Here is a 13,130-nt window from a genome sequence, read left to right as displayed (position 1 = left end):
CTGCAATTCAGAGTGGAATTCTCTGCCCTTAAACAACAGCCAAGGCAAACTACCTCTTTCCTTGGTTACAGACAGCCATGCTCGGAGCAGCACTGCCTACGTTCTCACCTGGGTTTTGACATTTTCAGGGTCCTCAGTTTGGTTCTCCCTCTTCAGGCTCGGCTTCCAGGCGTTCTCTGCCTTCTTCAGGTGAACATCCTCCTTCACACACACCGTGATAATCTTCCTAGGCTCCCTCCTCTGGCCCGGCTGAGATCTCCTCGGTCCAACATTCAACAACTAGGACAAAAACATTCCTTGTTGTATCCCCTTTTAAACACGTGCCTTGAGAGCACTCCAGGGCGCAGAGCAGCATGCTGAAGGCAGCAGGTCAGTAACCAGCACAGCCTGGGATGCTCAGGGCTCCCTCCGCACCACGCAGCGCTGCAGCTGCTCGCAGGGACCACGTGTGCACCCAGCACATCTCTCAGCAGCCCTTCCCAAAACAGATGGGGCCGACTCTCTGCACCTCAGCTGCACCCAGATGCTACACAGGCACTGTGGGACTGAGCCCGGCCCCGTGGAAAGCAGGAACCTTGTCAGTGAAGTATCACTGCAAACAGGTACTGAAGGATTAGGTGCATCCTTACCAGAGCGTTTCAAACATGTCATCCCAAGCAATTAGGCAGTGATTAATCAGCAGCTCTGCCAAAACACTAAGTCTTAGTGGAGCTTGTTTCAGACAACAGAGCCATTTTGGAACAGGAATTACATGAAACGCAATGAACAGAGCATTGGTGCTGCTCCTGCATTGCGGAAACACGAATCCTAGCAGCTATGGATTGAGCTCTGCAGCTCACAGGAGAAAGAGACACGCGCCGCCCATCCCCGCATTGGTGTGAGAGCCGCCAGCACTGGGGAGGTTCCACCAGCTGTGCCCACAAACTGCCCACCCATCGCCTGGGAACTGGTAAGGACTGAACACATCACACGTGGCACTGAGGTTATTTTTTTCCCTGCGGTGCTCGCGTTTCCAAACTCATTTATTAGAAACCTCTTAACTCGATGTAAAAATTAGCGCAGTAAAATTCCATTATCAAAACCCGTTCTTTACAACAGAAGTAATTAATCTCTTCAGTGGCCAGCAGGAAGCTCCATGCAAACCATTAAAGCACGTCTTTGATCAGCAAAGCCACAGAGCCAGTGCCGCAGAGGCCCAACCACCTCCGTTATTCTAACAGCTGCACTGAATGCACATGGGAAGTGACCTCAGATGTTGCCTCACATGCCATAGAATGGCCCCGGACTCACTTTTGCACAACTGAAAATAAGAAACCCACCCTCTGCTAACTTCTATCTGTGATTTGACCCGCGCAGCTCGGTGAGGTGGATGTGAGCACATGGGGAGCTGTCGGAAGGCAATGGTTTGGTGCTGGGACACGCTCTGTGGGCGTGGATGGAAGAGGGCTGCATGTGCCCAGGTCTCTGCACCATGCAGACATGGGGCTCTATGCTTCCCGGGTGCACACCATGATTGGAACAAAGCCATACAAGAAACCAAGCTCCCAAGACAACAGCAGTACAACGACGCAGCACGGCTCCCTTTGGAGTCAGACAGAAAGCAGCCTCGGGTCATTCCTGTAGCCCCTGCCATGCCCACCCACCCTCAGCAGAGGCACAGCTCTGTGCCTGCACCGCTTGGTGCCACCTGCAGCCACGGGCGCTGCCCAAACAAACGCCCACGAAGGGCGGCCACGGAGCAAGGAAGCTCCCTTCCCATCCAAAAACCAGACAAGAAAAGCAACAGACGAGCAGCCGCCGCCAGCCGGACGCACCAGACCTCATCACACACCTCTGTGGCCACAGAAGGCTCCGGCTGGCCGCGTGCCCTGGGAGCACGAAGGCTTGGGCCAATCTCTGCTCCAAAAGAGAGACAAGTGGTGGCTGTCCCATGTCTCTCCCACTGAGGTGCCCCTGGCCCGAGGGACCACTGAGCCACAGGGTGCAGCTCCTGAGCACGCAGCTGCCCTGCAGGCACTGATCACATCTTTCAAACTGATGGTGCACCTTGCAGAATGTCAGTGTGGAGCAGGAGGACATGCAAGCTGCCCTCACAGCTCTCTCCAATCTGCCTGCCTCTGACACCAGACCTCTACAGGCATTAATAAAACAAAGGCTTTAAGATTTTATTTTTTTTAATAAGTGAGACAAACTAGCTGAGTGTTGGATTAAGTTTTAAAAGTGAACAGAGGCCTCCTTTGAATGTGAGATGAAATATACAAATCACAAACTCTGAACAGGAAGAGCTGTCTATTTTTTGTTGCAAATTTACAAAGCAGCAAGTGGAAGAGGCACCGAGCTCATGGCTGGCCTCCTGTCACAGCCCAGTCCCCATAGATAATAACAGATCCGTAACACCTCTGACTGCAGCACTTGTGCTGCATTCACATTTTCTGCTAAAGGCACAGAGAAGCACTTAGCAGATCTGCCTATTAACCTACGTTACCCGTCCATCCAGATAAACGGGGGCAAAAAGGAGAGCAGACAGAGGCACGGACACAAGTCCTGCTGAGCAGCCAAAGCCTCACACCTCCTACTCTCCATCCGTGGTCCTGGTGCAACAGCATCCAAAAAACCATGGAGCTGCTGCTCCCTTGGGCACAGGTGTGAGCCAGGAACAGCTGCCCTCCCAGGGGGCACAGAGCCCAGCAATGCAGCTTCCCAGCAGCAGCACCCTGGGGAGCCCAGACCACCAGTGGGGATGAGCACAGCTGAGGGACCGAGCGCTCCTCCCCCACGGCACGCAGCTCTACCTCTACCTTCTTCCCTACAGCAATAACAAGTGTTTTGTTCCTGTGTGACGGCACTCCTGATCCCATCTGAACTGATTACGGTCTGAAAACAGTCACACAAAACATTTAAAGGAAAAGAAGGGGAAAGACAAAGCCAGGGAAGCAAAATAAAAGATTTCCACGTGCCGTAAGCTTGTTAGCACGGAGCTGCTCGATGTTATTTCGAGGGCAAGGAGCAGGCGGTGGGCTGGGATGGCGTTATGAGCATGGCCTCTGCGGAGGCTGGATGGCTGAGCAGACAGCGTGCACGCGGGCTTTGCCATGCGCCACGAGGCAACTGCTGCCTCTGCGTGGGCCAAGAAGCGCTCATCCTGCACACCAACACCGCAGGACAGCCGCTCGTTAAGCAACGTCCCCTTCCGGCCCTCCTGGGGAAGATGCAAAGAGAGGCACTGCCCTTCGAGGCGCAGATGTAGGATGTATGTTATGTGCGGGATGCTCCAAATGAACGGGGCAAGCAGCACTTACCTTTTCTCCCCCTTTCCATAGGTCTGCAAAGTGCAGACCCCTCGTGGATCCCGCTCAGGCCAACGTCCCAGCATGCCCTCAGCTGGTGCTGTCCCACCCACCACTGAAGACTGCCTAGAGGGGTACAATGCAAGTCTTGTTTCTTTTTTTTTTTTTTCTTTTTGTTCTTTTAAAACAATGTTGCACCTTTTTGTAAAGCTTTCTGCCGGTGGTTCATTATCAACAGCGGGTGATACGGGAAAAAAACAAACTCTACAAAAAGGTGCAAAGATGGGGAAGGAAGGGGGGATGTGGCTTACCCCTATTGGCAGGTTCCTCAATGGTGGGTGAGGCGAGACCAAGAGAGGGCATGCTGGGGAACCGCACCGAGCCAGGGACGGCAATCCAGGGCTGCTCTGCACTTTGCAGGCCTGTGAAAAGAGAAAGAGCAACAGCGGTGTCACTGAGGTGCCACACGAAGGACCGACAGCGCCGGGCACAACCTGCAGCCCACTGCAGCATCTCTGAGCATGGCAAGCGATGGTGACCTCAAAGAGCAGCACCGCCTCAGGACCGCGCCGCGCTCCGAGACAAACCGCGACAGCGAAGCTACTTGAAGACAAGGACGTGTGCCCAGCACCGAGGAACCAGCCAAAGACTGCTCCCCAACCAGAAACATTACAGCAACTCAAAGTCTGCAGCACCACCGCCGGGCTCAGCTCCGAAATCTGGAAATCTGCACACTCAGAAGTCAAAGTTATTTAGTGAAGGTCTTTGGAACCAGCGGTTCTGAATGGTAAGAGATGGATACACGACTAGATGCAACCAGGCAGACAACCTGAATGTATTTAGAGAGAGAGATGGAAGATGAGTGATGACACATGAGGCAGCTCCGACCCGGCTGCAGCTCCTAGAATAACACAGCACAGCACAGACAGAAAGGAGGAATTCAGAAGCAGGGTGAAGGGTTTGGGGAAAGCCAGGCAAAGGGCAAAGAAGAGAATGTGAAAGGAAAGCAGAGGAAAAGGCAGAAAAATGAGGAATGAAGCAACCAAAGTATGCCAACATGTTGTTGTATGAGATACGGACGCCTGCACACATGGACTGACAAATCCACAGCATGGAAATACATTTCCACATTCTCAAGAAGGAAAAGAGGAAGGAAGAGATCAAGTTCATGTTAAGTGCAACACATACCAATTAAAAACATCCACAGTGTTTTGCCTGTTTTCCTAAACTCTGACAGCCAAGAAAATATCTCCCTTGCACTCAAGCCAGACAAAACCAGAACCACTGGAATACTGGAAAATGCCCAAACACGTGAGGAAGGACTCCATGAGCGCCAAGACCAGTTGTTAAATTAGCAAGCTGGGGAAAACTCACACTTCCAGATACGTTTCTTCCACCGGAAGGCTGCCTCCCAAAATCAGCAAAGGCTGGCGTGAAGTCTGGGCCTCGAGGCAGTATCCGAGGGTCCAGGGTCCTCAGTGGCAATTTGGGCTGGTTGACCTGCGTTGCAGAGCAGAGCAGACAAACACAGCCTCGTCAGTGGGCGCTGCAGCTATCGCAGCTCTACAGTCTCTGCTAAACCATAACATTCATACTTAACATCCAAATGACGCTTTTCACAAACCAGGCAAGTTTTATGCACTCCCATTACACTAAAGGCGCACTTAATGCCTTCCACTGATGGCAACTGTGGAAATATGTGATGCTCAGAAACGTTTCAAAGCTGAATATCATTTAAGGAAGATAAAACCATGCCAGCACAGGCCTGTCCTGTGCACAACGAATGCAGCTGTCCTGTTTTGGGATCCCAGAGCTGTCACCTTCCCTCGAACAAATCCCTGTGGTGATAACACAAGAGACTGCAGGCTGAGCACAGGCAGCCCAAGAGCAGACAGAGCAGTGAGAAGCCAGCAGAGAAAACTAGTGGGAGGATGGAATCATTTTGGGAACAGTGCTGTGTGTCACAATTTGTCTGGGCACGAAATTCAGAGTAGAAACATTTCTACACATGAGAATCACCTACACCTGAACTATGCTCGAATGTTAAGAACAAGCCTGTGGTGCTCACACCAAACTACACAGCTCCAACAGAGATACGAACAGGCTCCTGACGGCAGCCCACCCAGATAAGGAGTACTTCAACACACAGATGTACAGGAGGGAGAAGCACATCTGTAATAAGGCGGCTTACAATCACAAAGCTTTGTGAGAGCCGAGGTATTAGTCATCGTTTATTAGACCTGCTCATAAGTATCAACACAACTGCTTCAGATGAAAACAGCCTGCCCACAAGCAGGGCTATGCTTTCTTAGCGGCAGAAATGAACTCTTAAAAGACAACGGCTCTCCTTTTGCTCTTGCTTTGCTAATATCCTTGGGTCTTAATGTCTGTAAGACAGCACTTTCAATTTTAAAACTACTCAGTGTAACTTAATCCAGGATACAGACCATTAAGAAAACCAGTGCTTCAGATTTTAAATCGTCTGCACTCATTCACTACTCAACAAATCTTGTGATGTGACTCGAGCCCTTCCTGATTTTCCCCTTCCTGACAGAAGTCTTTGCCAAAAAGGTGAACGAGACAGAATACATCAAAGATCTGAATTCAGTAAGAAAAACCACGAAACCAAAGGGATTGCACGCACCTGTTTGATGGGCTCTCCTCTCACCTTGTCGAGAACCACGTCACTGATGGGAGGCAGCCCTTCTGGCTTCTGGATGCAGGCAGGCATGAACTGGCAGTCCAGCAGGAACTCCCTGTCGTACTGCTTCTTCCCATCTGGGTCCAGAGGCTTCCACTGCTCTATAATGAGAGAAGCTGCTGAGATTCACAGGGAGCAAAACCTCCACTTTCGAAGACGCGTTCCTGTTTAATCCGAAGGGAAGAGTCAGCTAATGCTGCGCAGGAAGTTGGACTTGAATTTTAATTTTTAAGCCCGCCAGGCAGCGAGGAGAGGAACATAAGTCACATGAAAGGAACATAACCAAGTGGGGGCACACGGCCAGCCCAGCGCCATGTAGAACTAATAACCAACCTGGAGCCCACGTCCCCTCACTTTACTCTTCACATCTGCAGGAGATGCCACGTTTGTGCTGCACAGATGCCAGGCTGCTGCTGTGCTTTGGCCTGTCCATTCACACCTGCTGCTAAAGCTTTATCTTTTTTCTTTATTTCACTCCTTGATCAATGGTTTTGGGTTCTCAGCAGCCTGATCCCTGCAGGAGCCTCTCCTCAAGCAGACCTCCTCTCAAGGTCTTTCCATAATTTGTTTCACAAAATTTCCAGGCTCCTAAGCAAATGACTTCATTTATTTTGAGGAAGCTCCACTTGAATAAGAGATAACTTAGAAATTGGTAGCAACTGTAAAGTGAGATGGTCTCAAGGTCTGTCTTAATAAGGAGAACTTCCCGAGGGTCCGGCCTACGAGTGGTCTCCATAATAACACCCCCAGGCAGACTGTACATAGCACCGACCAGCAACAAGAGCACAGTGTCACACTCACAGAATGGCTCTGGGTTAGGAGGGACCTCAGCAGTGATCCATCCCCACCCCTGCTGTGGGCTGGCTGCCCCACCAGCTCAGGCAGCCCTGGGCCCATCCACAGCCTTGGCCAACTCCAGGAATGGGGCCCCCCCACTGCCCTCTGAGCCTGCACAATGTATTTCATCAGAAAAACTGCACCACCACAGCTCAGCAGCAGAGCCTGGGCTGACGATCAAGCATTGCTTCTCTCCTTCTTACAATTCCTGTTTGATCAGGTGACTAAAACTGCACACACACTCACTCTTGTGCAGCACCCAGTTGGGACTTTCACAGCGTTTAGTAAAAACTGTGTCTGCTTATGTGCAGCTTCTCAGAGCCCACTGGTTTGTGAATCCCAGCAGAAGGCAAGCAACCCTGCAGCAGCCCGGAGCGTGCTTACCTGGCTTGTACTGCAGCGCAGGCCCTTCAGCAGAGCCCTCTGTGCAGCCCGAGGTCACGTCGGCCCCCTCTCCCTCTGACATGCTCTCAGCACCATTGCGGACAGGCTCTGCCTCCTGCTCTCCATTCTCTTCCACAGGTTTCACTTTTTTAAGTTCGGAGGGGTCTCTCTCCAGCTGAAACCCGTGGCTCATGTTATCCTGTTCAGATTCAAGTACTTTGTCACTCGAGAGCTCCTCTTCTACTTTAGGCTGAAGCAGACACAAACATAGAGGTGCTGTCAGAGCCCTTGCAGAGCCCAACACCTGCAGATGGCTCCCCATTCACCCACGCAGCCTAACAGCCATGTTTTGTGTGCTTCTTCTACTAACCCTAAGCCTTCCTGCACGTGCTGTGCAGATCCATAGCAACACATGTGCTGACCACACCATGTACTGACACTCCTGCTGTTAATTGTAGAGCTCTGAGGATACAGCCCTATTCTGAATTCACACACGGACACCGCAGCGATTAAACAGAAGGACTCTGAGGTGCTCCAGGAGAGGCTCTTAATTCTCTCTCCTCCCAACCTACATGCACCGCATCCTTTCACACTTTTTGCAGGGTTGCAAGTTAAAATGGCATGGCGTTCCATTTTAGCACAGGTGAAAATATCAAGGAGTGCAAAGATGGGACTCCTCCAGCACTGACAGGAGAACATACAGAGAGAACCTGCAGGGGCAGCTCAGCCAGCGCCACTCTTCACATGCACACCAGCACGGTGTATATCCTGAATGGTTACAGTTCCCTCACCCGCTCTGTAAGTTCTACTGTCAGTTTTACCCAGGACATTTAAGAAAGAGGCTCTCCATGCACCACCCCTACCAGAATGGCAGCAAAGGCAACACTCCCAGTTTGTCTAACTGCAGGTGAGGTGGTTTTGCACAGATGTCAGCTATTTTCCTTCCCAGCTCCTCCACCACACAGTCATTCTCTGGTCATGACATCACAATGACATCACTGTGCAGCAAAAGAATGTCCCAAATGCCACCAGAGTGGCCCTGGGACCCCCAAATAGTGCACTTTTAAAGGGTTCAAACCCATTTCCCCTTGGGACAGCATTTAAGACTTCACATTCTTGAATGCTAGAAGCGTTCAATAAGGCAAGAATGAAGAAAACTTGGAGCTTCAAGGTCCAGGGACAGCCAAAAGCCACTGCTCTAAGAGATGCCAGGGAATATCACAGGTTTGGGAAATGTTCCCAAAAAGTCTGCCTTGGGTCCTTGCGAGACGGAGGAAGCAGCGTGTCTGAAGCAGCCTTTGAAGACATCAACATCATCAGTGAATACAGAGAAAGGAGCGCTGCGTTCCCTCACCTCTGCCTCTGCCTCTGTCACCTCCTCAGTGCTCTGGGTCCGCTCTTTTGGTTTCTTCCACGTCTTTGGTGCAGTTACAGCAGTTGAGGCTGCAAGGCAAGCGTGCATCCATCAGAACACGAGCGACGCGCTTCCCTCCTCACTGCGCTGCCAACCACGCAGGGCAGTGGAGCAGCCGCAGCCTCACAGAGGTTTTATTTCAAAGCAGTGCTAACAAAATCATCCGAGCGACATTAAAACAGGATAATTGTTCCACAACTGCTTGTTGGAGCTCCAAATGGCCCTTCTGACAGCTAGGAGTTTATTACCAGCACTGTGAGGATCGTGTAGGGCAAAAGAGAACATCAGAAACCAGAGAGTTTTGGGAGGTGACGTCCTGGTGAGGCATTTCTCAGCAGGTGCATCGCAACGGCTCACCACCACCCAACCCACAAACCTCACAGGGCGACCACGGCAGCACCGCCAGCACAGCACCTCCCACTCCAGCAGCCCAGTTCTCGTGAGCTGGGTTTATGTTTTGATTTTAAAGCAGGTTAACAGCTCCACTGCTCATTAATTTCCCCGGACAACTGATTCAAAGAAAATACCATATAATATTTCTAGGGTCTGCAGTGATTTACTCTAATTACCTTTCTCCCCGGAAGGGTAAAAGAAACCATGCAGTATATTAAAATACAAAACCATTAGTCCAACATGCTCGTAATTTGTTGCCAGTGTTACCAACTTAAATTCTGACACAAGCACACGTGCATATTTAACAGTGTAAACAGAACTGATTTTGTGATTGAAGTTTCCAGCAGATGGATTTGCTGCTCAAGCCTTTGGTTTCCAGCAGATGCTGAGGAAAAGCGTCTTCCTTTCTTTACCACTTCACCTGAACAACAACATTCTGCTGACAGGACGGGCAGAGTACAAACCCCGACCTGGGAGAGTTTCACCCTCCCTGAAGCACCAACCTCAGAGTTTCGTTGATGCTTTACACGACTTGAGAAATTCTCCTTTCTCAGTTGTGAAAGCCCATGTCTTGGCTAACAGACGCCAACCCCAGGATGTGCGTGCAAAGCTGGCTACCACTTTTATGAACAATTACCCAGGGATGTTCTGTAGCTGCAAACAGAGCTTAGCATTTTGCAATCAAAGCAAAGGCCATGAGGCAGAATCAGATTTCCCGGCGACAGATACAAACGGGAACACCAGACAGAAGAGCCCCAAAGAGCCCTTCCTATGGCTCTGCTGCATGCCCCGTGCTGCCAAGCACTTACCTGGGACAGGACTCTTGCTAGAGCTCAAGCTCAGAGCCTCCATGCTCTCCTCCAGTTGCCCATCCGCCTCCATCTCCTCCTTCTTCTCAGCATCTGCCAGCTCTTCACTAGAAGCAGTCCTTGCGCCTTCCTCTCCCTCCACATCTCCCTGAGCAGGGGGGGCACCGGGAGGCAGAGGCGGTGGTGGGGAAGGGGCTGTACTGGTCAGAGCAGCAGGAGGAGGAGGAGGGCTGGGAGCTGGGGCGGGCGGCGGGGATGGGGCTACACGGGGGGTGCTGGGGGGGAGCACGGAGCCCAGGTCCCCGGGAGCTGCCTCTGGTTCCTGTGGGTCAGCAGCGAGCGGCACAACATCCCCTGCAGCCACGTCAGCCCCACTCTCTGCGGCAGTGACGCTCTCACTCACTCCGTTCAGTTCCTTACTGGTGTTCATGCTCATGCTCACAGTCACCGGCACATCGCCGGGTGCCGCAGGGCTGCCCGCCTCCTGGCACGCCTCGCCACGGGGCTCCTCTGTGGGCACTGGGTCCGACGCGTCCAGGCTGGGGAGAGGCATTGCCTCCTCCTTGGGGGAAGCGACTTCACATCTCTCCTCGGGGTCGGCGGTGGGCGAAGGTTTAGCAGCAGCAGCAGTGGCAATGGCTGCAAGTGGGGTGGGGGGCGGCGATGGGGCCGCAGTGGGGGCCAGCGGGCTGTGCGGAGGGCTGGGCTCAGCCACCGGCAGGGCCGGGTCCTGCTTCTCTGCTGCGGGCTCTGCCCGGAGCATGGGAGAAGACGGCTTTAATACTGGGTCTGGTTTTGGCTTCTCTTCTGGGAAAGGAAAACAAAAGGCGATGTTACAATCTGAACACCAGTCTCTGCTGTAGCTGCCCCCCCGGCCCCAACTCCCCTGCTCCAGAAACTCCACAGAAGACAAAAATGCACCTGAGTTGGGTTCTGTTGCGGAGGAATATAGGACTGTAGCGCTGAGAGCTGAGTAGCTCCTGTCCTGACAGGCAAACGGGCGCTGAGAGCAGCCAGCTGCCTGCGAAATCCCCGCCAGCATCGCCGCATCGTGTCACAGCCATGGGATGGCTGAGGTTGGAAGGGGCCTGAAAGCCCACCCCTACCATGGGCTGGCAGCCCCCACCAGCTCAGGCTGCTCAAGGCCCATCCACAGCCTGGGGCACCTCCATGGATGGGGCACCCACAGCTCTGGACAGCAGTGCTAGGGGATGCTGCCCAACAGCTGGTGACAGGCTGCGCTTTAAGCCTGCCATGCATCACATCATCACCGCTATGTGAGACACATTCAGCTTCTTCTGCACTTGCTAGTTCTAAGCTCCAACAGACTGAAGGACATAATCCCATTTTTGTTCTGAATTTCAGCCAAGAGGAGATATCTTTTCCAAAGCAAGCAGAAACAAAAGCGAGTGAAGCACAGCTGCCACCAAACAGCACCACTGCCGCCACGTGTTTGTGGTCCAAAGGCTCAGGAGGGTTGGATTTGGATTCTGAAGGCTCTGTGGAACGACCCAGAACTGGTTTAGAGAAGAAAATGCGTCACCTCCAATTCTGGAATGTGGCTGCAGAGTGGAGCATTCCTGACATTTACAGTTCTCTATAAACACTGCCTGGGTATTCTCTCCCCAGAGATAAATGTGATTGCTCAAAACAAAACAAAACAAAAAAAAAACTCGAACATTTGAAGAGCCCAGAAAAAACATTCTGGGAAGTAAAAACACAGCAAAAGCCATACAGCTGCATCTGGAGAGCGGTGGTCCAAACAGCCTTCAGCCTGCACCTCATGCAGGGAGGACTGTGCAGAATTCAAGGAGAGATGGAACCAGAGGAGGATTTCAGAGCCAGGAACAAACCTGGCCAAGGAGAAGCACATCTTCCCTTGGAGACCAAATCTCCAAGTCCCGGTGAGGATTCCCATCTGCGAGTGACCACAGAGACAAGGACCCACACATGGCTGGGAAGGCCAAACAGCAGCATGGGAGCCGCTCATGCACGCTGACTCAGCCCGCTTACCTTCCCTCGGTGTGCCCAGGGAGGCAGTGGGGTGCTGGGTGAGATCCAGCTGGACATGGGAACCCATCCCAGCTCCATGCTGTTTATCCAAAAATAATCGCTGGGCTCGCTGCCATTTTTCCACCCTTTGTCCCAGCACAGATATTTGTGAGGCAGAGCTGCTGCTCACTGGAGCACTCTGCAGTGCTCTGCACACACCGGGCACCGACAGCACTGAGCACTGCTTGCCCACACGGTGCTGCAGCCCTCAGCTCTGCCTGCCTGCATCCCTGCACGCCTGCACAGCCCGACAGCCAGGGACTGCTGCAACAGCTGTGAACCCAGAGCATGGACTGCTCGTCTTGTAGAGAAAGTCCAAGGATTCCAAAGGCTGCCAACAGCAGTGCTGGCTGTGCTGCTACACACAGTGCCAACCCTGCACCACACACATTGATCACTGAAGCTTTTCATGGCCATAAAGTGTCACCGCAGGACCTGGTGCGCAGCACCTCCCCTCCTCTGACATCTCTCCACACAGACAGCTGAAGACCCCCTTCAAACACCCATTCTGAGGTGTAAGAATGAAACGTGATCACTTCAGGAAACCTTTTCCATCTGTGCCCTGGTTTCTTTTCGGTGAGCCATTTCTGAGACTCATGGCCCAGTCACAGTTTTTCTAATTACTCTCTCCCATACCACAGGCCAGAGCTCTCCGGGCACCCCTGGGATGCTCTGCTGCAGCTGATGAATGGCAGCAGTGATGCCAAGCCTCTCTGCTAAGAGCCCTTTCCTGACGTACGTTTGTTTCTGAAGGATGGCACGTGGGTGAGAGGAGCTTCACAGTTCTCACTGCTCTGGAATAATGTTCACGACATACAAGCTTTAATACCATTTTTCGTTAAGCAGTTTCACACAGGGAAATTTCAATTAATTCCCTTAGCAACACATTGTTCCACGTTCCACTGGAGGAAGAGACGGCCCCTCCCCTTCTATTGCTGCTGAATGCCACCCTGCTTCTCTCCCTGCCAAAAATATTCCAACTGGAACAAGAAAGGAGAAAAAGGACTAAAAATAACAGCAGAGGAAATATCTGATGACCAACCTTGCTTCGGGGCGATGGCTGCGGGGCCGGCAGTGCTGGCAGTGAGGTGGCTGCTCTCCACTGGCCCATAGAGCACAGGGCCGGGCTCTGGGACCTGGCTGGGCAGCTGCTGAGGGTGGAAGGACAAAACAGGGCAGCAATGAACATGAGAACAGAAAAACTGGCAATGTGAACGCAAGCAGGGAAGGGGGAGATGAGAAGAGCACAGGGG

The 13,130-nt window shown here is 52.3% G+C and overlaps 1 protein-coding gene across 13 annotated transcripts in view; it reads right to left on the bottom strand.

Annotated features, from left to right (window-relative positions):
* EIF4G3 (eukaryotic translation initiation factor 4 gamma 3) overlaps positions 1–13,130 on the bottom strand; it is a 94,016-nt gene that overhangs the window by 24,232 nt on the left and 56,654 nt on the right. For 7 of the 13 annotated variants that reach the window (XM_048967340.1, XM_048967342.1, XM_048967344.1 and 4 more), the window contains 8 exons: positions 12,920–13,028; positions 9,826–10,632; positions 8,564–8,652; positions 7,210–7,459; positions 5,932–6,089; positions 4,662–4,787; positions 3,599–3,709; positions 109–279 (listed from right to left, as the gene is read on the bottom strand). In XM_048967340.1, the coding sequence (XP_048823297.1) occupies positions 109–279; positions 3,599–3,709; positions 4,662–4,787; positions 5,932–6,089; positions 7,210–7,459; positions 8,564–8,652; positions 9,826–10,632; positions 12,920–13,028 (1,821 nt within the window). The remainder of the gene's footprint in view (positions 1–108; positions 280–3,598; positions 3,710–4,661; positions 4,788–5,931; positions 6,090–7,209; positions 7,460–8,563; positions 8,653–9,825; positions 10,633–12,919; positions 13,029–13,130) is intronic. The other 6 variants (XM_048967343.1, XM_048967333.1, XM_048967336.1 and 3 more) reach the window with 3 other exon arrangements.

This window comes from Lagopus muta, chromosome 21 (assembly GCF_023343835.1).
Source record: "Lagopus muta isolate bLagMut1 chromosome 21, bLagMut1 primary, whole genome shotgun sequence".
NCBI classification, from domain to species: domain Eukaryota; kingdom Metazoa; phylum Chordata; class Aves; order Galliformes; family Phasianidae; genus Lagopus; species Lagopus muta.
This window is presented reverse-complemented; position numbering and strand designations above follow the sequence as displayed.